This window comes from Physeter macrocephalus, chromosome 13, assembly GCF_002837175.3.
Source record: "Physeter macrocephalus isolate SW-GA chromosome 13, ASM283717v5, whole genome shotgun sequence".
In the NCBI taxonomy this organism is placed as follows: Eukaryota; Metazoa; Chordata; class Mammalia; order Artiodactyla; family Physeteridae; genus Physeter; species Physeter macrocephalus.
Genome location: NC_041226.1, coordinates 50642287 through 50669671, shown reverse-complemented (window position 1 = coordinate 50669671; position 27385 = coordinate 50642287). Strand labels below are relative to the sequence as shown.

The following is a 27385-nucleotide window of genomic DNA, read 5'->3' as shown; positions in this document are numbered from 1 at the left end:
AAGGCAAGTATTAACTAAAACATTTACCTATCTATTAGTTTCCGAGGGCTGCCATAACAAAGTACCACAAACCTAGTGGCTTAAAGCCAGAGACTTACTGTCTCACAGTTCTGGAGACAAGAAGTCCAAAATCAAGGTATTCACAAAGCCATGCTCCCATGAAACCTGTAGAAGAAGCCTTCCTTGCCTCTTCCAGTTTCTGGTGGTTTGCTGGCAATCTTTGCTCCTCCTTGGCCTGTAGATGCATCACGCCAATTCTCAGTTGTCACATGGCTTTCTTCCTGTGTGTATCTGCCTTCACAAGGCCATCTTCTTATAAGGATGCCAAACATATTAGATTAGGGTGCCTACCCTACTCCATTATGACCTCTGTTCCCATACTCCATGGGACAACCCGATTCCCAAATAAGATCACATTCTGAGGTTTAGGACTTCAGTATACAGGCATACCTCAGAGATATTGTGGGTTGGGTTCCAGACCACCACAATAAAGCTAATCACATGAATTTTTTTTTGTCTCCCAGTACCTATAAAAGTTATGTTTATACTAACTGTAGTCTATCAAGTGTGCAGTAGCATTATGTCTAATAAAGCAACACACATACCTTAATTAACAGATACTGTATTGCTACAACATACTAACCATCATCTGAGCCTTCAGAGAGTCATAGAAGTAACATCAGAGAACACTGGTCATGGATCACCACAACAAATATAATAACAACGAAAAAGTTTGAAATACTGCAAGAATTACCCAAAAATGACCCAGAGACATGGGGTGAAAAAATGCTGTTAGAAAAATGGCGCTGAAAAAACCTGTTCGATGCAGGGTTGCCACAAACCTTCAATTTATAAAAAATGCAACATCTGCAAAGTGCACTAAAGCGAAGCACAATAAATTGAGGTATGCCTGTATTGTATCTTTTTTTTGAGGGGCGGGACACAATTCAACCTATAACACTGAGAATAACTCAAGTCATCTGAAAAAACAGAGTACTTTCAATACAATTCATACTTTTTTCACAGAAGTTATTTCAAAAGTTATTTTCATATAAAACATATTTTATTAAATTGAATGTTTCTTCCTAGGAAGACTTCAAAAACAAAAGTTCTTTAACTTTATTCCTTAAATAACACCTTTGACTCCTATATTACCAGAAGTAATTCATACATATATGTACATTGCAATATATGCATATATATGAAAGATTTTTACCCAACCAAGTTTGAGACCAATAAAAATATCATGTCAGCTGCTCAGTCATAACAGAAATAGAATAGATGTAACTTGGTAAGAAGGAAGGAATTAATATTTGAGCCCAACTGCTCTGGAACTTTATATATAGACAGTTGACCCTTGAACAACAAAGGTTTGAACTGCACAGGTCCATTTATGCGTAGATATTTTTTCAAGAAATATATTGGAAAATTTTTTGGAGATTTGTGACAATTTGAAAAAACTCACAGATGAACCATGTAGCCTAGAAATATCGAAAAAATTAAGAAAAAGTTAGTATATATCATGAATGCATAAAATATATGTAGATACTATCCTTACACAGGCATAAGGTGAGTGATATTTAATATAAAATTATTTGTTAGTTTTCTTACTGTTTTATAACTTTGCTTTCAAGGAATTACATTACAGTACAATATGCCTCTCTCTCTCTCATGATTGGAGAAACTGCATATCAGACTATCATCACGGGTAAGTGGGTTTTTCAATGTAACAATGTTTCTAATACTGTATTATAAATATGACTGTAATACTGTACGCCACAAAAATCATATAATGATTCATTTGTTAGTGTATAGCTTGGCAACCATGAAGCAATCATAGTGCTGTTTCTTTGTTATCACTGCGTGAATCATTATACCTTTAAATAAATATGAATTTCTTTTTCACATTACCTTTTCAATTTTATGACTAATGTTAGTACTATGTATAACAGCTATAGTGTTTTGTATCATGAGACAATATTGATGTTGGTATTGACAGATGATTCACCTTGTAAACAGACAATGTAAACTTATGGTTTCAATAAATACAGTACAGTACTGTAAATGTATTTTCTCTTCCTTAGGATTTTCTTAACATTTTCCTTTCTCTAACTTACTTTATTGTAACAATACAGTATATACTGATAATACATATAACATACAAAATATGGGCTAATCGACTATGTTATCAATAAGGCTTCTGGTCAATATTAAGCTATTAGCAGCTAAGTTTGGTGGGGAGTCAGAAGTTACACACAGATTTTCAAGTGCGCAGGAGGTTGGTGCTCTTAACTCTCGCTTTGCTCAAGGGTCAACTGCATTCTATATTTCAAAAGAAAATAGTAATTTTCTGATCTTTCAAAGAAAAAACTGTAAAAACTCTTCTTTCCTTCTCTCCTAGACAAATATTTTCTAATAATAAACACTCTGCCACCAACTTATTCCTGTCAAAATTCTGATGACACCTTCATGCCAGCTGCAAACCCAGAAATTTTAGTACTGCTACCTTTAATCCGTCATGCCTTTCACATCTGCAAACACATGCGTGGCCAAACAGAAGGTTCCTGAATGTATTATAAGCAGCTTGACTATTCCAAAGATAAAATATTAACATAGTTTATTTACATTCCAGTTATTAGCTGTCTTAAACTTGAGTGTTTTGTAAAATTAATTTTTTACCTGACTTCCATCATCAGCCTTGATTCTTAGGGATTGCTAACATTTTGAAAATTATCCATCATTTGTAATTATAAATTATTTATTTCCAAAGATATGGTCCCACATTATTATTGATCTCTCTAGGGTCTTGATACAGCAGAGAATCTGTATAATGATAGTATGGGGTGTTTTTCACACACAAAACTCCGAATTTAAAGCTAGAATGAATCTAGAGAGTCATCCATAGTCACCTTATGGAAAATATTACTGAGGCAAAGTAGAAGACAGAGACTTGCCCAACATCACACAGGATATTGGTAGGAAACCAAAAGAGCTGACAGGTCTTAAGTATGTTGCAAATACACTCCAAAACCTGCACGCTGAGTGAGGGCAATGTATCAGCACGAAGCACCTGAAATGTAACAACTCATCAGCTTTGGCCAGTTTCCATAAACTGTGGTCAACTAGCAACCAATATACGGAGGGCTGAGTTTCAGAAAGGCCGTGATCCTAAACAAATGCAATCTGTGGAAGAAATGGGCCAAAAAGGGGGATAGAGGCAGTCTGAGGGCGCAAAAAGCAAAACAAACAAAAAATTAAATAAATAGAATAAAAGCCTCCAGGCAGAATGGAAACAGAAAGAGGAACTAAAGATATAAGGACAAGATCACTAGAAATACTTTTCTTGAGAAAAAAGACCCCAAACCTAATATCTATGATAACTCCAGATAAGAGAACGTGCTTATGCCCATCTTTTTACATTTCAGAAACAAGTCTAATTTTGAAGATAATTTATTACTTACCAAACCTGCTATTGGTGTGGACAGTCTATTGATCTTCTTAATGACACCAGGTTTAAGCTTATTAATCAAACTGAAAGTAAATAAAGAAACAACGTATGCAGTTACAAGAATGCCAATATTAGTTTAGTGTTCTTTTTAACATCCTCAAAAATCATACATATGTCATTCATCCATCCCAATATTTTCTTCAGGTCCAAGAGCCCAACAGAAAGCAAACAACTAAGAAAATAAGTCAAGAAACAGAGACCAGCAATGCCAACAACAGTGAACGGGCCTCTTAGAACATATAGACACACTTCTACATTCAAAGACATGTCCTTAAAAATTGTTCCACATTTGTTAAAGAAAGGTAATATTTGATTCTGTTTCAACAGTTAGTTTAAGAATCTTTTTCATTATAATATAGTTCTCTTCAACCTAAGAATACTTTTTTTCTATTAATCATTTTTATTGATTTTTTTTCTCAAACTGATCCATGTTTTAAAAAGGTAGATTCAAACCATATATATATATTTTTTGCCATATTTAAAGGGTGCAGTGGAACGCATCCAAATAACAAATATTTCCCATTGGTAACTCATTCAAGTCTATGATTGCTTTGTTATCACTGCGGAATGACTGCGTAAAAATGTAAATGCACTAGAACTCCCCAAAATAGGCTAACAGTCACTTCAGAATCTAACACTGAACAAAAGTTTATGTTGTTATTACAGAATCTGCAAGGATATCTGTAAGTCTCTAGATTCTAAAACACTTTTAGAACCCAGCTTTGACACCTGAAACTTAAGAGTACAATTTTTGGTTCTAAATCTAGATTATTGTGAATTCTATATTTTTGCTGCTGTGCACTGATAACAGTGCCAAGCCATGTAGAAATTTAATATTATAATAATGTTTTTCTAGTAAAGCTAGCCTCGTTAATTAATCATTAATCACTGCCAGAAAACTATAATTTGAAACAATGATTTTCCTATTCAATAATGCTTCCACAAAAAAACAATTCTTTATTCTGTAACAGAGTTCCAAAAGGAAAGCAAATATAGGAGAAAGAATCAAACGTTCTTAATCTACTGGTCTCCCCTCCACAATGGGCAACAGAAAAAAAAAAATCTGACACTTGTGGAATGTCACTCCTTCAACATTCCAGAGATTTATATATACACTTGAGTGTGCTAAAAATAAAGAAGACAAAAGCCTCAATTTAATAAGTTTCAGAATGTTGCTAACAGGATTCAAAATTACAAAACAGTGGCTTATGAAGATTTAGTCTGGTGAACAAAAGCTGTTTTTCTGTTTTCATAGTTTCTTCACACAAAGATCTTTAGATAACATAGATGACAGAACCACACCTCGACTTTAAGCATTTCCAAGAACTGTTACTCTTTGACTCCTAATTTCTCATTTGTGCACTGAAAACCATGTAGGAAGGAAGGCTTTTTCCCTCATGGTCACAATATTTTTCTTTAATCACTAGCTGAAGAGCTAGCAAAGAATTGAGCAGGTTTATAAGAAATGACATTTCCAATTTAATTGTTCTAGTTGTTCCCTATTAAGCAAGTATTTCTTGAATTCTATTACTGGTGGCTTCTTGCAACGCGTAGTACAAATAACTGAAACATTACTTAACAGAAACATAATTCTAACGTAGCGTCAAAATTCATAGCAGTTGTTGACCACTAGTTTGACAATGACTTTCCCATAGGAACTTGAATCTTAAAATGTAATCTTTCTGTGATATTAAAAGTTAGACACCAATATGAGCTGGGGCACCTTATAAAATGTCAGGGAAATCTGACATCAGTTGTCCTTATTAAAGGAACAGTGTCATATTCCGCCTCCACCCACTTGAGTCATTGGTAACTTTGGCCAGATCATTCAGTTTACCTGTTTACTTCACTTACCATTTTTGTATTACAGCGTTAGTAATATCGAGAGAATTTTTTTTTAATACAGTTTCTGGAATGGATAATAACACAGCCTACTCTCAATTAAGTCAGCCAAAGGAGGCAAGGGATAGAGGTAAAGGAAACAGCACAGATAAATGACATCTCCCAATAATGAGTTAATGGACTCCTCCCTCATCAGAAAGTTTCAGAGCTATTACTTAGAAGCAACATACACCCAATGGATTGGCATCCATTCCTGAGCCTCCTCGTATGTGTACAAACATGGAAATAACCACAAGGAGAAACAACACTCTGGATAACATGCAAACTACCCTCTAAAAAAAGTGGTGTCACTAGAGTAAAATGCTGTTTTATTTTGTCAACTGTTAAAATGGTATCAGTTCTAAGCACTAGAATACGGAGAAAATGCTCATACAGTTTTGGCAAACAGTGAACATCCAATCTGATAATGAATCATGAGTAATTATTTTCATATACAATTAAAGAAAGATTAGGATATTTCTTCTGGGGAGAAAAACAGGTTTCATAAAATCTAAAATTCTGTGAAATTTAAGTCTACCTAAATGAATAGGGCATAGTCTTATGTCAAATAAAATACAAGTGCCACACAAGAGAGATACTACTCTCTTTACAAATGGAACTTCTTTTCATAATAAGTATGCTTCAATTACACATGTGGAATTCCTAAAGGCAACACTGGCTTCAGGTCACTGGCTCTATTTAAGAACCATATAACATGCTAACTTTCCAGATACCTCTGTACACAAGGAACTAGAGGCAGTCAAGGGACCACTTCAACTGCCTGCATCCCTTTGTCCCACCCCTCTAATCCTATGAAGAATCATACCTCGACTCCCCCAGGCTTTCCCTCATGGCCATGTGCTTTGCTAGCATACCAGGGGTGTGCTCTTTTAGTAAGATGAAAACCAGAACAGGAAACACCTAGTCACTTGCTATCTCCCATGGTAGAGCACTCCCGCAAAAAGGACTACAACCCTTTCTCCTTCATCTCTTTCCTCCAGTTTTATCTACTTCCTCTTCTCCTCCTCCCCAAAATGTATTGTCCTCTCCCTCCAAGGGAGCTGAGTTACATAACAGATGCTAGGAAGTTGCCTCTGTTCCGAAATCTCGTCACCAGTGAACGTGACCTGACTTTAAATATAAGTCGGAGGCAACCCTCCAAGAAAACTGCACATAGAGCTCAATATGGCGTCTGGCTCAGTTATAAAAAAGGCTTTAATGAGAACTAGAATGTGATGCTCTGTCTCTTGGTCTCCAGGAACTAGTTCCAAATGCCAAATCTCATTTCCCCTTTATCAGAGAGCTCTTCAGCAGACGTAGAAAATTGAGAGACACCTTTTTTTTTTTTTTTCGGTACGCGGGCCTCTCACTGTTGCGGCCTCTCCCGTTGCGGAGCACAGGCTCCGGACGCGCAGGCTCAGCGGCCATGGCTCACGGGCCCAGCCGCTCCGCGGCATGTGGGATCTTCCCGGACCGGGGCACGAACCCGCGTCCCCTGCATCGGCAGGCGGACTCTCAACCACTGCGCCACCAGGGAAGCCCCGAGAGACATCTTTTGACTTCCTATTTCCAAAGATTTTTTCCAAATGTACCAGAAAGACTGACATCAAAGGGCATAGCAATGCAATGAGAGTGAACTTTTTAACCTATAAGTATTTGGTTAGTCATTCACACATACATATTTTTAATATCCTTCTGTCGGCTGCATTTTCTAAACATGTATCCCCACATTAGTTAAACTTTTCCTATCAGTAAGCTAAATATTTGTTTAAAAGATATACTACAGATATTACACATTTCCTTACAAATTAAGGAGCGATGCCTTGTTTTATCTGTTACTCGACACTGTCATTTGTCTAGGTTTCTTCGAAATGCAGACTCTGCTCAACAAACAGATGTCAAGTAAAGACAGAGCTCTGCACTGGGATCAGCCGCAGAGCAACCAGCCAGTGAAGGTGCTAAGTGCAAGGATGTTCTCTCATTCCAAACACATCTCCTAGCACTTATCGAAGGACCTGGCATATCAAATATTTTATAAACCAACTAACTTCTAACGCAGACAGTTTTCTGTGAATGATTCAAAATCTCTATCTTCTTTGTAGAAATAAATTTAGAAGAACTTCTTTAGTTTCACTCAAATGCTAGACATGATTTTGTGCTTTTCCCCTTTGTTATTTTTTCTGTTACCAAACAAGTCAATCTTCAGTGCTCTCTCCTGATTGTCAAATGCTGATCAAGAGAGTAAGCTCTCTAGGGACTTCCCTGGTGGTCCAGTGGGTAACACTCCACGCTTCCAATGCAGGGGGCCCAGGTCCAATGCCTGGTCGGGGAACTAGATCCCGCATGCATGCCGCAACTAAGAAGCCCGCATGCCCAACAAAGATCCTGAGGGCCACAACAAAGACCCGGCGCAGCCTAAATAAATAAATAATAAGTAAATAAATATTTTTTGAAAAAAGAGAGAGTAAGCTCTCTATCAGATATATTAACTTAGAACAGTTATCATAAGTACATATTTTACTAAGATTTTTAATTAATTATCTACAGCTAAATTCATAAGTTGTAATACTTTAAAAATAAAAACCACCTTAAGTAGTGATCACACATCCATGGGTAAAGTAATCAGCATATGTAATTTTTTTATTTTATTTTTTATTTTTTTTCCGGTACGCGGGCCTCTCACTGTTGTGGCCTCTCCCGTTGCGGAGCACAGGCTCCGTACACGCAGGCTCAGCGGCCATGGCTCACGGGCCCAGCTGCTCCGCGGCATGTGGGATCCTCCCGGACCGGGGCACGAACCTGTGTCCCCTGCATCGGCAGGCAGACCCCCAACCACTGCGCCACTAGGGAAGCCCAAGCATATGTAATTTAAAATTTTAAAGTTTAAAAACATTCAATACAAAATTTTATGATTACTTTAGTATTGATATTTTTAAAGACTGGTAGTAAAATTAATATAAGTTTGATTTCTAGAATTCCTGTGGCAGTAATTTTGAATACTGCTGAATTAGGATACAACACAAATAAATGGTTAACAGCCCATGCTAAGATGGGAAAGTAAGTGGAGCGGCAACAAGTCAGTACCAATGCATTGATAATCATCATTTCATGATGATAGGACTTTCTTTTTAGCTTCACTATTATGCCTGAAGCATCCTCAGGTGAGTCTAGCAAAGCTCAAGCGGTCTGACAGCAGAGTCCTCTTATTCTAGGCAACATCAACAATTATGGCACTAATGGATCTTGCTGAGTAACGGGACATTTCCCAATACAACATCAATAGCCATACATGTCTAGCAGGGGTACTCTGGTTTCCTGTCCTGGTTCTGCTCTTTACTATTAAGTAACATCGCAAACTCTGCTCCATCCCTTCATATAAATCAGAGGATTCTCACAGTCGAACTTAGGTTCTTGCCAACTTTTGCCACTGTAAAAATGCTTGGATGCATGTCTGTATGTGTATCTTTGACCATGCTCCTTATCATTTCTTATATTCTATTTCTAGAAATAAAATCATCAGTGTCAAGCTCTTGGTACTTGTCTGGAAAGGAACCTGGCAATATGAACCAATTTACTTTTGCATCAGCAGGTAGCATTCCTGTGTCTACCTCATGGTATGATAAATCAGCGACACTGCTGTCCTCTGCCTGCCAGCTCCACTGCGTGATCTCCCTAGTGCTGCAGCCTTTATAAGCACTGCTTGTAAGGGATATAAAAAATTTTACCAATGTTTTATGTATCACATTTTAGATATTTAAGCTCTTTTTAATATTTTCCACTATGAAGAGGCTTTATGCGTACCTTTTTCCCATTTTGTAGTCTTTTCTTAGAGTCCGAAACAAAAGAATTATTGGGGAAAGTCTTATAACCTTTATGATAAATAAATATGTTTATATTAATAAATAAACTAGCATATAATTACTTGATAGATACTGCCAAATTGCTGTTCAGCACTGTACCAGCTTATACTCAACTGGTCGTTTTGAGAATATCATAGACTACTTTGCCATAATACGGCCATCATTTTTTTAACAGATTTTAAATTATTTACTAGTTCAACTTAAAAATCGTATCTGATTTTAAAATAATTATTTCTTACTATTGAAGGTAGAGATTTTACTATTTATTTCCAGCAGTATTTCTTCACTTGTGAAGTATTTGGTCACATCCTTTGCTCATGTGTCTATTGAGATTTTCAAATGCGTACCTTACCAGTTTATTTGAACTCTAGATAATATTTAAGCCAATTCTGCTTAAAATATTTTTCCCAGAATGTTATTTGCCAGAGTTATCTATTTCATAAAACTTCAAGTCTATTTTTTCTGGTTTTTTTCTATTCCTTCAAAGCTTAGAATTTTAATCTGCCTCCAAAAATTTTTTAATTCTTCTATTTTATTTTCTCAGTTTTTTATTATTTTAATCCAGGCTAGATTCTGGTATACGTAAGGTTTGGGTTTGGGGTTTTTTTTTTACTGAAGTATAATTGACCTACAACACTATGTTAGTTCCAGGTACATAACACAGTGATCCAATATTTCTATACATTACAAAATGATCACCATGATAAATCTAGTTACCATCTGTCACCATACAAAGATATTACAATATTATTGACTATACTCCCGTGATTCATTTATTTTATAACTGAAGTTTGTACCTCTTAATCTCTCTCATCTATTTCACTTATTCCCCACCCCCCCCCACTCTGGCAACCACCTATTTGTTCTCTATGACTGTGTTTCTGTTTTATGTGTTCACTTGTTTTGGTTTTTAGATTCCATACTTAAGTGAATCATGGTATTTTTCTTTCTCTGTCTGACATTTCACTTAGCATAATACCCTCTAAGTCCACCTATGTTGTCACAAATGGCAAGATTTCATTCTTTTTATGGCAGAGTCATATTCCACTGCGCATATATACCACCTCCTCTTTACCCCTTCATCTCTTAATGGGTGCTTAGGTTGCTTCCATATCTTGGCTACTGTAAATAATGCTGCAATGAACTTAGGGGTGCATATATCTTTTTGAATTAGTGTTTTCGTTTTCTTGGGGAAAATAACCAGAAGTGGAATTGCTGGATTAAATGGTAATTCTATTCTTAATTTTTTGAGGACCCTCCATACTGTGCTCCATAGTGGCTGCACCAATCTACAGTCCCACCAACAGTGCACGAGGGTTCCCTTTTCTCCACATCCTCACCAACGCTTGTTATTTGTTGTCTTTTCGATAATAGTCATTCTGACAGGTGTGAGATAGTATCTCACTGAGATTTTGATTTGCATTTCGTTGATGATTAGTGATGTTGAGCATGTGTCTGTTGGCCATCTGCGTATCTTCTTTGGAAAAATGTCTATTCAGGTCCTTTGTCCATTTTTTTATCGGGTTGTTTGTTTTTTTTGATGTTGAGTTGTGGTATATGCTGAGTTTGTAAATTAATTCTCAGCCAGTTATGTACCCCAATACCAATAATCGAGTGACTCATCTCTTCTCCATTCTCTCGTCTGTCCTTTATCACAACTTCCTATGCATAAGAATGTATTTTGGATCTTCCAATTACATTAATATGTACATTTATAAAGCAATCCATAATTTTTTAATTACTGTGCTTTCTCAAGTCTGTCATTTGTTCTAATATTGAGACAGTCTCATTCCACAGAAATTTTTAGTTTTAGGATTTTTCCTTTTCTCACCTGTTTATTCTTCCCTATGAATGTTAAAATCCTATTTATTCTAAGAAAAGTCTGACTAGATTTAACATGGGTATTGGCTTAAAATTATAAACAAATTGACAACTATTGGAAATACAGTTTTTCATTCCATTTCTTAAATCATACAGTTTACCATTACATTTCAACATACAAAATAAAAGTCTCACACATTTCTCTAAAGTAAACAGTAAACTGTGTTCTAAACTTTTTCACTATTGCCTTTAACCCTTAGATCTCATCTGACTTTCTGACTGATGATTGTTCGTATATAAAAATTCTAGAGATTAAGTCTCTCATATAAGGCAATTACTCTACTTTTAATTGATGTGATATCATTATATATTTGTCCTTTTTGCAATAGTCATTTCCCTTTCTTAATACTTCTCATTGCACCGACTAGAATTCCTATACTTTCACCATTTCCTGGCCAACACGTGGTTCTCCATCACCTACCTGAGAGCCTTCATGACATCAAAAAACTACTTCAAAAATAACCTTTTTCTGATCAACTTTCATATAAATTGTTTATATTACACACATTAGCACATACATTACTCCTATTTATTTTTAGTAGAACACCATTCTCATTTTTTTTTTTCCTCAGCGACCCTAGCACTGAAATGTTGTGTGCCCTCCTCTTAGTAATTTATATTTAGGGTGAGAAAGCCCTGTAGATGGTACATGCAAGTTCATGAGACAGGACCAAAGCTTTCTACCTTCAAGTCTGAGGCCACAATGTAAAAAAACCTCTGCAAAATTTGCAATGAGTCTGTATAACATGACTACCATTACAGAAGTGAATTTTTAAATTGATGTTTGCCAAGCTGACCTTCAACTTGAAAAACTACTTTTAAAAAAAATGATGTTTTGCTATATGGGGATATAAAATTACAGAAAAAATTGACTGTGAAGCTTAAAAAGACAGCATACAGATGGCAACCATAAAACACTGCCATGAAGAGAAAGCAGTTTTAAAAATTTTAATCATCTTTATGAACTTGAACACGTGCATCTTTGCATACTATTGGATTATCAAATAATATAGAAACTTCAAAGTCTGTATCACTTTAAGTGAAGAAAAACAGTTCTTATTACTTAAATTTCAAATGGCTATAATATGGATCAGGGTCAATTGATAGCACTGGTGAGCTGGAGAGCTGTATGAACGCACCTGTCCTCAGGAAATTCAAAACCAGTAAGAGCTCTAAGAAAAAAGCCTTCATCCTTACAGAAGGACCTCTGAGCTTCACATGGAGCTCTGCATGTGAAGAATCCACTTATGTCGCTGTCACTCAGTGTGTGAAAGTCTCCAACTCTAACAAAGGACAGAGCTCTCTCGCATGAGAAGTGGCAAGGTCTCTATCTTGTCTGATGTCTTAAAACAATCACCCGAGTATCCCATAGTAAATTAACAGGAGTATTTTTTAATAATTTTTTTCTTTTTTTGAATGCACCTTTAACAAAACACTACAGTTGTTTCAGGAAGACAGTATAGTATTCACATAGCAGATATAAATAGAAACAGGTTTTCTCAAACCAATCGGTGAATGTTTATTTGCTCCACTCTTTCCAAGCTGCAAGCCATGGAAAGGAAGGCCTGGTGCCAGTGTGAGAAGAGTTTCCTCAAAAATGTGAGCTGTGAGTTCAAAAAGGCATAAACGTCTGCATGGCTGACTCGGGACAGAGCAAAGACTTGGCATTATTCCAGGGATGGGAAGTACTGACTGACTAACCAGAGACACACCCAATAAGATTACCTTCAAATACATCTTCTTACTTCATAAAGATAATAAAGAATGTTTCCATTTAAATATTTCCAAGATTGCTATCATAAGATGAGTAACTATGAAATTACTAATCACTAGCTGGATATGCTCCAACTAAATATATTTAAAGAGAAATAATTCTGCAGAACCACGGAGCAAGAGAGGACTGCAGATACTTACGTAGCGGCAAATCTCCTATATTTTAAAATATATAGTAAGGGAGTCTTCAAGAACCCTAATAAACACTGAAGATAGGAGACAGATGAATGAATACTATTAATAAAATTCATAGAAAATTAAAACAAGGAGTTGAAATCACCTTATAGACCCCTGTCAATCCTTTTACTAATTAGAAAAAAAAACCCAGATTAGATTTCGTTCACATTTCACTGTTGAATAAAGCCAAGAGAGACTGCATGTCTAAGGTATACAGTAAAATAATAACTACAACAGACTTTAACTGGGGGAGTATTCTTTAGCCCTCAACTGATTGGATCCCACAGTCCATCAAACTAAATGATACTAAAATGATTTACAGAAGATACTAACTTCAGATTAAAAGGCAATAAATGCACATAACTACCCTCATTATTCAGATGTGCATCTTGTCTGAAACCTCAGTGCAGAGTTTATACCCAATTTAAACTATCTGAAATGTCAGTGCAGTGCCACTTGGGAAAAAGCTATAACGAGCTCATTTCCTCCAACTCTTGACTTTGATATTCCAGAATGCCAGTTCAAACAGGATAAACTCCTACTAAAGCATAAAAGACTGCTGAAATTACTAGATAAAATATTGAGAAAACTGTTTAATGGTGATAATGAACTAGGATGCCTAGAGATTTTTAAAAGGCAATAAGCAGACCCTATATTTCACAAGAATTGGTAATTTTTCTGGCAGTGAACCAAAGAGAAGTCAGCCTTTTCCTACAGAATATTTTAAAAATCTGAATTTACTTTTAAGTCATATTTCAGCTAAAACCTGAGATCTCAGATGGGCAAAATATTCTCAAAGACAGACAGCTTACTATACTTACCACTAATTTAAAAGTCAGGGTTTACAATACCAGGCTTCTGAACAGCAGGTTTTGCTTTCCTCTTAGACATAATAACTACTCAGGCATATGTGATCAAACAATGATGCTTAATCATTTTGTAGACCAACCAGCTAGGCTTCACACATAATTTACACAGAATATAGTTACCTGGACTTTTTTCCAACACTACATCTATTAGATTAAAATGCCTTCATTAACCAGTGGCTAAAAATAATGCAATTCACCATTAAGAGATTTTTTTAATACAAAGATCATGTGGTATTTTGGGATCCCATCATAAACTAAAATTACTGACTACCACAGCTTAATATTTACTGACACTACTTTTGGGAAACATCCATTTAAAGAATATTGGGGGGACTTCACTGGTGGCGCAGTGGTTAAGAATTCGCCTGCCAATGCAGAGGACACGGGTTCAAGCCCTGGTCTGGGAAGATCCCACATGCCGCGAAGCAACTAAGCCCGTGTGCCACAACTACTGAGCCTGCATGCCACAACTACTGAAGCCCGTGCGCCTAGAGCCTGCGCTCTGCGACGACAAGCCATCGCAATGAGAAGTCCGCGCACCACAACGAAGAGTAGCCCCTGCTCACCGCAACTAGAGAAAGCCCGCGCGCAGCAACAAAGACCCAACACAGCCAAAGATAAATAAATTTTAAAAATAAAAATAAAGAATACTGGGTACTAAATAGATTGATTAGACTTAGCTGGTAATGCACAAAACCCCAAATTGGTGTTATTTCAATAAGGAAACAATCTAAGAATGAGCTTCTGGAAGTTGTGAATTTAAATGACATTTTAAAAAAACTAATACATCTCTAAACATGCATCTAAATGTTTTCTGTGACAATTAAGGTAGAACTTATAATATTTAATCTAACAGTACTGCCTGTGATCAAAACAGCTTTTTATCAACTCTGAATATCCTCACTGGTAACAATATGCTCAGGTTGGATATAGTTTTTGGAAATCACCTCAAGTAATTTAGGCTGCTGCATAAATTGCATTTTAAATAAAACACTAAGTGTCACTCTCAAGTATGTTTAATGACCTAGTTATGGAGGCTATGCCCCCAAAAGAGGGATCCCTAAAAATATTTTGAGTAATAGTTCATCACTGGAACTATATAACCACAAAGTGACTTCTTAAAAAGATCACCTATTTGTGTTGTATGCTTTCATATGTCTAAGAACAACTCTGTGCTCCACAGGCCCACTGCCTACATAAGCCCACCTAACTCCTATCCTGACTTATGGGACTTAAAACTGACATCAAAGTTATTTTGCAGCAAAGCTCTAAATAGTCTACACTCATAGCTAAGGTTCTTTTCAGATCACATGTGTCTAACAGCCATTTTTCCCTCCATCTTCTGAACACATTAGAATATATAAAACATATAATTTGCAAAACAAGATAATTTCCTATCAGTGACCAATTGAGCTAGCCACGCGACCTACTAATATTAGTTTAAACACTATTTGGCAACAACTCTGAATGTGGCATCAGAAAAGGACAAGACACAATCCTTAAACTTTACTTGTGACCCTTATTCATATGTCTGTCCTACTACATATTAGGTAGAATCACATGAAATTGACATTTCTGTAGGTCACAGGTGGTTGAATATCAACACTTCATATGATTCAACTGAATAACACTGCTCTAAGACAAAGAAGTGTGAACACCTATCAACAGAGCTGATGAGATAAAGACTGTTATCTTCATGGCCGTCTTCTTAGCAACAACTTGTATTCACAAGAAGTTTGATAGTTTATAGAAACCTTAATATATTTGTTATAGAACTTTTCAACTTTGTGAATTAGGCAGATCAGATAGCCTGATCTCCACTTTACAGATGAGAAAATAAGGCTCAGATGTTAAGTTACTTGCTCAAATGTCCAAAAGTATGAAGCAAGGAATCAAACCTAGGCCCTCTGACTCCTGATCTTTGCTGCAAACAACCTTCCTTTAAAAGGATAATCAAAAGCATCTAAGTATGAGCACATACACTCCCAGTGCTTGCTTGTGGACAGATTCCATAAATACTTATGTGATACGTGTCTAGATTAGAATACTTAAGTGGTTTCAAAAATGTGGGTACATACACAAGTACATTCTTATACTTTATTTGCTCACGTCTGCAACCTGGACCCTCACCCAGGACTGCATTCTTCTATTCCACAGACTGTCTGCCCCTCACCCCCAAAGGTCACCACCCGGCTAACTGTACTCTGCATCCAGTGGGGAACAAAACATTACACTAAACATACACTGTAGGCCCCATACCATCAATCGTGGCACAAGCCTGTTTGACTTAGGATAACCAAAGCCTCAGGTGTGATTCTCAGTAATATCATATTAATTGAATGAATGGCTGGCCTCTGACTCAAATTGATTGTGGTAATGTAATGACTCCACTTAAAGGTTCAAAGAAATATTTGCTACAGCCTAAATTTGTTCTACAATCATCACTGTTTACTGATGAAGGAAACAAGCTTTTTTTTTTTTTTTTTTTGGGGGTACGCGGGCCTCTCACTGTAGTGGCCTCTCCCCTTGCGGAGCACAGGCTCCGGACGCGCAGGCTCAGCGGCCATGGCTCACGGGCCCAGCCGCTCCGCGGCATGTGGGATCTTCCCAGACCGGGGCACGAACCCGTGTCCCTTGCATCAGCAGGCGGATTCTCAACCACTGCGCCACCAGGGAAGCCCAGGAAACAAGCTTTATATTAACTTCTAAACCAGGCAGCTCCATACATTAGAATATCCACAGCAAGTGAGAGCCGGTGCTATGCGATAGGGCTCGCTTCTCAACCACCCACCCCTACTGGCCCATCAAGCAATAACAGAATCTTTCTTGTTTACTAATTTAAAATAATATATATTTCACCAATGTTATCTTTAGATACAGAGACCGATAACCCCTTCCTACTGTCTAGTACTGTCGGGGTGTCAATTTGCAGGGATCAAATCTCACTTGTTACCAAGAAGACATATCAGTGACTATAGTGGCCATGGTGGGGGGGATGAAGACACCTCATAACAGGCACGCGCGCGCACACGCACGCACACGCGCACGTGCCCCTTTGCTTTTGAATTATTTTTTTTAATGCTTTAAATACTTACTCACACAACAGAACGCCATTCTCCAGGGAGGCTCGAAAATCCTTTGTCTCAAAATTCTTCTCTGTCACTGCCTGAAAGACATATTTGGGTATTAGTTTTCTCTAAATCAGGGATTATACACAAGTCAAATCCAGTATCAGATTAATTAACATGCATCTAATAGCATACTTGGAGAATGTGCATGTATCACCAAAAGTTGTTCCATACAGGAAATTCTATGCACCGTTCTATGTTACAAAGAGAAAGGTTAACCATTTTAGTATGAACAAATACAAACAGAAGAAACCACAACAAGTGTTTTCTATGACGCAACCATTTTATGGAGGATAAACAAAAGTTAGAAGCTTAATTTCCAGCATATTTTCTATTTAAAAAAGAAGCCCTATGGGCAATCTACTCTACTAAGAGTAAATAAAACCAGATTAAGATATAAACTTGAAATACCAACTGTATACCCACATCATTAATTTCAATTCCACCCTTAAATTCCTCAAGTTTCATTACAAAGCTAAACAGCAGAGGGCATGACTCTCCTTAAACGTATTCATGAAATGGCCCTGATTTGTGTAAAGAGCTATTTACTGCAATAGGAAGAAAAAGATTAAATCCTGACATTGAGAGACAAAAGACAGAGAGGGAAGATGGTACATACTCTAAACAGACAATTCCCCACTTGAGGCTTTTACATATGAACAGCCCATTGGTGGGTTAGCGCCACCAATGTTCTTAGTGAAACTGCTGAAAAAATGTCTACCGGTCTGTCTTCCTCTGTCTTCTGAAGGTGGAGTGGTTGGGAGGAAAGGGGATTCCATAGGGACAAGAGTAGCAGAGAACATGGAGGCCATGTAGGCAAAAGGTGCTCCAGGAATACCCTGGGACTGAGTCCCCCCAGCTAAGGGTGTGGGCAGGTGTACCACAACAGCTGGGACAGCAGCCGCCCTAGAGATGGACCCACCACCCACAAGCAGAGGCCTTGCCCCACCTGCCACTTCAGGGAGAAATCTGATCTCGGAAACCTGATTGGGAAGTCACTTATCTTAAACCCTAGGTGAGCGACAAAGCTCCTGCTGTCCTTACTCACCACTGCGACCTTTACCGTCCACCTAGAGTCCCCGTATATCTTCTGCATCTTTTCCACAACACCCAACAGTGCCACAGGTACACATAATAATGGGTAACTGACAAAACAATGGCTATTTCTAGAATTAAAGTTAGTTTCTCATAAGCTGGTTCTATAAACAGGGACAGGAACCTGTGCCAGGAGGTGACACACTCAAATGCAGGAAGAAGTAGCAGATCCTTTCCTACGAAGGTCATTAATCTACAGAAGGGCTACACTGCTGCATGAATTAAACATTTGCTGAGTGTCTCCCTTACGTGCACTTACTTGGATACTGGGTGTAGATCTAAAAAAAAAATGCAAGGAGCTCACAGCCACATAAGTAAAACACAAAGTTTAAAACTTCAGTAAAACATATCCAAATGGCATGGTATATTCCTTCAGGGATAATCTTGAGTGGCCCATAGATTATCCCAGGTAACCTATGCAGCACAAACTCTCTTGAATTTTTCCCAAATAAACCCAAAACAAACTCAAGGTGAGCACTAATCCTAGCTAGTGAAAACACAGTAGCATCTCATTTATCTGGGAACTCCTACCCAAAGCTAAAAAGCATGAAAAAGTCCCAGGAACAGCCAAAGCAGACGTCAAAGCCCATTCTCTCTAGTCATTAGGAAAGCCACTCAGAGCCACCCATACTCAATTACCCACCACTGAAACAATCTAGGGATTATGTTCCCAAATGAAGGTAGATGAGAAGCAGTGAGTTAGGAGGAAGAAGGGTTGTGCCCCACAGACACATGGAGAGCAGTGAAGGTGTCACTCAACAGCTCTGGATGGGCCAGTCGAGAGGCAGTGTAGCAAGTGACCAAACGGAAGGAGAAAGGGCGCAAGTCAGACAAAAATATATTCAAATCCCACGTTCATTATCTAGTAGCTGTGTGACCTTAAGCAAGTTGAATAGCTTCCATGAACCCCAGTCCGCTCATCTGAAACAGGGTAAATATCACCTCCTTATTAGCTTATAATGGCCAAGATGCAGTGCAATCAAGTACCTGAGGGTAGCTCACCGAGGTACATGCTTAACCTCATTACACACATCAACCTTCCAGTAACACGCTGACAACACATCACAATAATTAGCCCTCAAAAGAATACCTCTGGGGACTTCCCTGGTGGTGCAGTGGTTAAGAATCTACCTGCCAATGCAGGGGACATGGGTTAGAGCCCTGGTCCAGGGAGACCTCACATGCCGCGGAGCAACTAAGCCCAGGCGCCACAACTACTGAGCCTGCGCTCTAGAGCCCATGAGCCACAACTACTGAGCCTGTGTGCCACGACTACTTAAGCCCGTGCGCCTAGAGCCCGTGCTCTGCAACAAGCAGAAGCCACCGCAATGAGAAGCCCGCCCACGGCAACGAAGAGTAGCCCCTGCTCGCTGCAACTAGAGAAAGCCCACGCGCAGCAACGAAGACCCAACGCAGCCAAAACTAACTAACTAAATAAATAAATAATTTTTTTAAGTTAAAAAAAAAAATACCTCTGCACCATACAGACAAAAAAAGCTGAGTTAGATTCAGAATATTAACAAAGTGGAAATAATGGAATAGAGAGAGATTTAGAAAACCCAACTATCCAGAATGGTTCATTTCTCCAAAAAGACTACAGAAAGGCAAAATCATAGTATACAGCAGATTTCAGACCACCTCCCTCCATATGGCAAAATATGAATGTACGCTTGTACATATATACTTATCAAAATCTAAATAATGATGATATAAGACCAGACTCCATTTATACTGTATTTACAAAGACAGAATGTAAAAACTAAACAGATTCTTAAATGATAGTCTATATTTTGAAGACATAGGAATCTGGCATGCTCTGTACATTATTGAAGATAATATAAAATGACACCACCATTGCTGAAGGCAATTTGTAAAATGTGCCTGACATCTTAAACACACATTCTCTTGGGCACACTATGTGCAGATCTAGGAATTTATATTAAGGCAACAGGACAAGAACTCAAGAGACATCAGTAGAAGAACTGCTTCACAGCATTACACATAATAGCAACAACTTAAAACACCCTGAATGCTCAACAATAAGAAATCAGATAAATTATAATATAACCATAAAACAGAAAACTTCATGAAATTTCAATTCATGTCAGAAAAGTAGATTTATCACTTGTAAAGAATACAGAACATATTAATTATAAAGCAATTTGTGAAAAAGTACATGGAGTATGATCCCAATTTCTATAACTCTATGCATTATATAATATGCATATATAAGTATGCATTACATAAATAAATATAGAATAAATATATTAACAGTAATTATTTCTAAGTGGTAGAATTATAGCTAATTTTAGTATTTTTTTGCTTATGTATATTCTGTAGTAACCACAGGTGTTTCTTGTGCAATAGATATATACATTAATTAATATTTTTTAAAAAACATTCAAAAGAAGTCAGATGCCATCAGATTTAGGTCAATTTCCTGTGTCTCCTACATTTAAAGGATAAAGGAAGAGAAGGACACCAGTTTTCATGTAGGTAATCTTTCTCATCTATGAAATGCACACATCCTTAAGTTTAATAATCCTTATTATTCCCCCTTTCACTAGTAAGAAGGCTGAGGTTCAGAAAGTTTAACTTTCTAGAAAGTTATAGAATCATCCACGTGGAACAGATACCAAAAACCTACAGCATTTTACAAGCACTCAGTAAGAGAATGTCTCAACTGCATCAGACACAAAGTGTTTCTAAACTAAAAAAAAAATTAAGTTGTCTTCCATCTGTGTTTAGACTTTTTAAATTTAAATTAATGTATTTTACCATGCCATGTGCCTTCAAAAATAATCCTCCACTGTTAAGGGTATTAAAAAGGTAACTCTGTAAATAAAAAATGTTGAACTAACTTTTTTTCAATGTTCCTGAAAAAAAAGACTTGTGTCTTAACACATAATGACTGTGTGTGTGTAGTGTGTGTGTGTGTGTGATAAAGTGGCATTCTAAATGTTAATAAAATGAAAACTCATCTGTAAATGGTTTCAGCATTTCTCCTGACATTTTCATGAACATTACAAAATGTTCATACTGTATATACTATCTACCTCAAGCTTAACAAGGAAAACCATCTGATCACTGTAAACTAAAATTTTTAATTAGCAATTTATATATCCATATAAATATAAACTCATCTAAGACCTCTCCTAAGAAATTAAAACAAAAAAGTTTTCCCAAGAGTTTTAAACTAAAAAGAGAACATAAATTCATAGCAGGGATTTTCAGTCTATAGCAGCTGCCTGGGCCACGTTCCTTAAGAAACACACAGCACAGCACCTACCATGGCCAGGTGAGGCCGGGGCGGGGCTCTAGAGCCTGTGAAACCCTGACCCACTATTTCCTACCTATAATCCTGGATAGGGTGCTTAACCTCTTTGGTTTCTCAGGGATGCAACAGAGATACAAAGTACCTATGTCACAGGGTTGCACAGAGTATTAAATGGGATACTGCATATGAAGCCCTCAGCACTTGCCTGATTCAGAAAAAGCATTCACAAATGTTAGCACAATTAGCTATTACTATCCCTCTGTAGAATGAAGATAAAAAGTTTCATCTTAGCAAAGAGAAAGTCCATGTTGCCAGAAGTAACATCCTTTACTTAAAAGGGAAACTGAGTTACATTATAAAACTCCACTAGACTACCTTCTATATCCAGGAAACTGTAAAAAAAAAAAAAAAAAAAAAAAAAAAAAATAGATCTAGAAAGGACCTCAAAATAGAGTGAAGGCTGTTTTGTTCAAAAAAATGAAATCATACTTTAAAATGTTAATGCATCCATATTTGAAGAATTCAGTATGCTAAAAGAAATTCCAGAATTTTGAAAGAAAAATTGTTTGGTAGTTCTAATCTAACAATTACGCATTGTGATTTTCAATAATTTTCAACCTCACTCATTAGCAAGCTATTTGAGGTGTGATACATTGTATGTAATGAGGCTGTGATTCATAGGAACTAAATAGAGACCACGTGTTTCCCACTGAGTTATCAAAAGGCAACACAAACAGGAGTAATCACTGTGTCGTCAAACGGCCACACCTTGCCTTCTGTAAAAACTTGTTTTCTTCCCTCTTCCTTGTCCCTTTCCATATTTTCCTAATGCAGTTGAATAAAATCAGTACCCCTTGAAATATAACCTAAGACATATATCAGATTTCATCTGGGGTTTAATCCTGGACCCATCTCACTCTACACACTTCTATTAAGTTACTGCTCAGTCCCCTAATTTTCAAAGGGAAAGAAGTATTTGCCATATCTACTTCACAGCCCACAAATGACGTGAAAATATTTGATATCTTCAAAAAGAAAAGGAAAAAAAAAACACAAAGACTACATACTGTAGTCGAGGCCATGTGTCCCTGTGTGCTGAGCCGTCATCTTGTTGGAAAGAAGCTAAGAAGCAACAGGGCCAAGTGTGAGGCTCTTGGGTGAGATGCTTCCTGTGAAGTTATAATTACTCCCCCTGAGCGTGTTAAGGGCGGGGCAGTGCGCCAAAAGTACACGCCGCACAAACATTGCTGTCAAACCCGTCCTACCACCCGTAGCCTGCAAAGAAGCCCTTGATACAAAGCTTTTTAAAGGGCATATGTTGTGGAATAAAATACCTACCAACCGAATACACCCTCAATAAGTGCCAAGTTGGCAAATTTCAAAAAAACCCGTTTCTTTTGTTATGAAATATATTAATTTAATATATCAATGGGAATTATCTTCATACCCTTTACTGTTTTGTTTACAGCTTTACTTAAATCCTCTCATTGGATGAGATTTCCCACCAATCTAAGCAACAAGTTTCTCTAAAACGTCACATCTCAGTTCCAGTTCTGGCCAAGAAACCACATGACCTAAAGCCCAAACATTCTGGGAACTTTTCAAAGACCACTTTATACCGGACTGTTATCAGCAAAACACTCACTAATGCACGGCAGCAGGCACTCATCTCGTTTAAATTTTTCAGTTCCTTTTAAGCAGCCATTTAGAAGATGTTTAGAATCCCAAAAGCACTCTCCACCATACTTTTGTGTGAATCACAGGGCAAAAACACAGGGCCCATTTGAGCTTGTTTTAAAAGAGGGAAAGGGATGTTTGCTGACAAAAAACTAGATGATGAGCTTCAACTGGGCTCATAGTTGATTACAAATTAAGTTACCAATTGATTGATCAGCTACTACATCAGGACATTTAAGATACACACATAAGATCATCGTGCCAATCACTTCAACCAAAGTCATGCCAAAAAAAAAAAAACCCAAAAAACCCAAGGAATATTTACCATCAGAAAGCACTGGCGAACTCAGGAACCACATCATGAAGCAATTCACAAACAATGGGTCTACTTTAACATTTTCATTCAGAAACATAACCTAGTATCCCACCTTCCAACGAGAGAGCCCTTATAGGACGTGGTTTCCACAGAGAGACTCCCTCCCAGGCCGGCACACATCAAGGAGCTGTCGTGTGTTCAGTCTCTAAGAAGCCACGAAAGAATTAAAAACACCCTGCCACGAAAGAATTAAAAACACCCTTCTCTCCTTTCTTCCATCAGACTTCATTTTTGAAGCAATCATTATATGATGCCGCAAAACAGGTCCAATTTTTATAATGAAGTCCATGAGATGTATACATTATTCAAGATTCAATAACTTTGACAAATCTCATTGGTCACACATACTAAAAACCTACAATGCAAGGACTGTGGCACACAGTCGAAAATATTAGGTAAAAACTAAACATAATTTAAATATAAAAAAAGTCTACCTTCTAGCTCTTTCCTTGCCCAGAGTAAAATTACTGAAAAGGTTATTCACAATTTTAGAGAAACCAATTCTTCCAAAAAGGGTGCGGCTCTATCCTTTTTATCTTATTTTTTTAAATTTTTTAAAATTTTATTGGAGTATAGTTGATTTACAATGTTGTGTTAGTTTCAGGTGTACAGCAAAGTGATTCAGCTATACATATATTGAATACATGTATGCATTCTTTTTCAGATATTTTTCCCATATAGGTTATTGCAGAATATTGAGTAGAGTTCCCTATGCTATATATAGTAGGTCCTTGTTGGTTATCTATTTTATACATAGTAGTGTGTGTATGTTCATCCCAAGCTCCTGATTTATCTCTCCTCCCACCCCCCCCGCCGACATATCCCCTTTGGTAACCATAAGTTTGGTTTCGATACCTGGGAGTCTAATAAAAATTAGAAGTCAGAGAAGCTGAGACGGGAGTCTCAGACTCCTTTGTATAATGAAGTATCCCAATTTCCCCAGGCCTCAGTCTTCTCAGCTAGAAAAGGGGTTCCAGGATTGACAGCTAACCCTTACTCTGTTTACTTCGTGCACGATCTCCCTTAATCTTCACAGCAACCCTGTGTGGTGGACACTCTTACCCCATCTTGACATGAGGAAACTGAGTAAAACTATGCTTGCTTGGGTTGAGACCTAGGTCAGTCCCTACGTAACAGGCAGTGAGCATACAATGAGAGTGTCTATGGAAGCACTGAGTGAACTTGACAAGGTAATTAGGAACCTAGTCCCAGCCATCCCAGCCTATTCTGCATACTCTCAAGGGCAGGACTGTCTTACCCAACTTCTCATTGGTTGAAATACGGCTTACACATACTAGTCACTTATGTTCAATCTAATTACTCTTCTGATGAATATCTGCACTACAAGTATTTGAATCAAGGAAGAACAAGACCCCCCAAAAAAGCAAAACTGCTGGTTAAATTTCAAGGGTATGGGGGGTAGGGAGGGTGGAGATTGGTTGTGTTTTAGAAGAAGAACCTGCCTCAGTTCCCAAAAATCACTCACCCTAGTTTTGTCACTAGCTCAAGAACAAACACATACAACAGTCTATGGAAACATATCACTCTAGTGATACACTTTTTAAAAGGGAATACTCTTAGATGAAAACCTCAAAATTGAGAGCATTTCACCACTGATTTGCTACATAAATTTTTTCCAGACCAAAGAATACATTAGAATTCAATTTTCCATTTAAATTATCTTTCTTAATTTTAACTAAGATACTAAGAAAGGATTTGGTTATTCACTCATTCAAAAATCATGTAATGACAATTGCTATGCACGTACCTGGCATGGTGCTGGGCACTAGGAATATAAAAAGATGAAGCAATTCTTGGAAATTCCTCTTTAAAAGTCTAATAACCCTGTTTTGAAATATGTGGTCAAATTGGCATTTGAAGCCTAGGCATCTCTCTAAAATGTGGTTAAGCCTCTGAATTACAGCATGTTCTGGGTTAACTTACATTGTATATTCAGCATTGCTTTAAGTGACATAATTCTCAAGTCAGTGGCCTCTCTTAACATTTGGCATTGTACTACATAATATCCCAGCATATACCAGGACTATTTTTGCCAATGCTAATATCACTTGATAGCAAACCCAAAGCCAACTCACAGTCTTCCAAAATCGTGGGATTAGAATTGCACAGATCACTGAATTCTAAATGGAATCCAAAGCCTCATAGTGGTCAAAAATCTAAACATTTTCTGCCCCACTGCCCATGGTAAGCCCTTGGTCTTAGCGGCTGGTTTAAATTACACCTCCCCACTTCCGCTTCTCTTGGGAAGGCTCCCAAGTCTTCACGCAGCCGGGAAGGGAAGACAAATAGCAAAGTACACAGCTCCCGGTGTGTTCTGGATAATTAAAAGCCAACTGTCTTTATAAACCCTCCAAATTCTTAATAATCATTAGGCCAAATGCCAGCTACACTCAGATATTTCGGGGGCAAAAAAAAAAAAGAATGAGTTTAAACATTTCTGGTCCAGGAGAAGTGGCCACTTCCTGATACCAACTTTTAGCTTAGAGTCTCCGATTATTTTTGCTAAACCACAACCATTAATAAGCCACAAATGGAAAACAACTGGAAAGAACTAAATAAAACCAAGGGAAGAAAGATTTGCTCCAGGGCTGACAATTTATGTACCAGGTTTCATCTAGATACAAAATCCAAGACAACCTGAGCCCTATTAGCAGCTAGTTAAATTCACCCAAACCATCACACACAAAAATGTGCTCAAGTTTTACAGCTATCCTTTGTTCTGTTAAGAATCACAAAACTACTTCTAAAGAATAAAGTATAAAGTACATTTTGTCTGTAAATACAAGTTCATACTCCAAATTTATGCTGTTGCAGACAATAGGTAAAATATTGCAAAGGAAAAAAAGTCTACCAAAAGCCTAGTCTAGTGCATAAATTATTTTTTTCTCCTTGATCAAGGAGTTTTTAAAATAAATAGCACACAAGGCACATGTAGACATGAATATCCATTATCAGGAGAGTTTAAGTAGAGTTCAAATGCTTAATATAATCATTGGTTCTCAAGAGTCAAGAGACATCATTGTTCTGTGCAGAAATGTCACACACACACACACATTAGCAAGTCTCAACAATTAACCTGCTTACCTCCCGGTGAATTACTATGAGAATCATCACTGTGGGAAACATTCATTTTGGGAAATAGTGTATCTGTATTACAGGTGAGAGTCACTACTTATTTTACATGAACTTCAAATGGATAGTCACACCCCTAGGATATGCTTTACTCCCCAGTGTAAGTTTGGCATTAAGGGACGAACTTGAGGCGACCTGTGACACAGGAGCTGCCTAAATGATTCTTGATGGATTCCTACTGCAAGCTAACAATGTCATCCTTCTGGTACACAATCGTCAGCCTTCCTTCCATTCAACAGTGAATTTCTAGGAAGCAAAGAGATAATTACACTCCTATTCCTAGGTACATGCCCAAGAGCGATAAAAACACATGTTCACACAAAAACCTGTGTATGAGTTTTCACAGCAGTATTACTTGTGTTAGCCAAAAAACTGAAAATAACCCATCAATCCATCCACTGATAAATGAATAAACAGAATATGGTATAACCATACAATGGAATATCATTCAGCCATAAAATGAAATGAACTACTGATACATCTACATCATGGACAAACCTAGAAAACATGAGGCTAAGTGAAAGGAACCAGGCACAGAAGACTACATATTATGATTCCATTTCTGTGACATGCCCAGAGAAGGCAAAACCACAGCAACAGAGAGTAGATTAGTGGTTGCCAGGGACTAAGGGAAGGGAAGAATGGGTGCGTGCTAATGGGTATAGGGTGTCTTTGGGCGTGACGAAAACGTTTTGAAATTAGGCTGGGGTGAGGGTTGCACAATCCTGCG

The 27385-nt window shown here is 37.5% G+C and overlaps 1 protein-coding gene across 9 annotated transcripts in view; it reads right to left on the bottom strand.

Moving 5' to 3' along the window:
* LMO7 (LIM domain 7) overlaps positions 1–27385 on the bottom strand; it is a 201322-nt gene that overhangs the window by 120347 nt on the left and 53590 nt on the right. For all 9 annotated transcript variants that reach the window (XM_028497824.2, XM_055089677.1, XM_055089681.1 and 6 more), the window contains exons 2-3: positions 17045–17115; positions 3462–3531 (exon numbers count right to left, since the gene is read on the bottom strand). In XM_028497824.2, coding sequence (XP_028353625.1) covers positions 3462–3531; positions 17045–17115 — 141 coding nt within the window. The remainder of the gene's footprint in view (positions 1–3461; positions 3532–17044; positions 17116–27385) is intronic.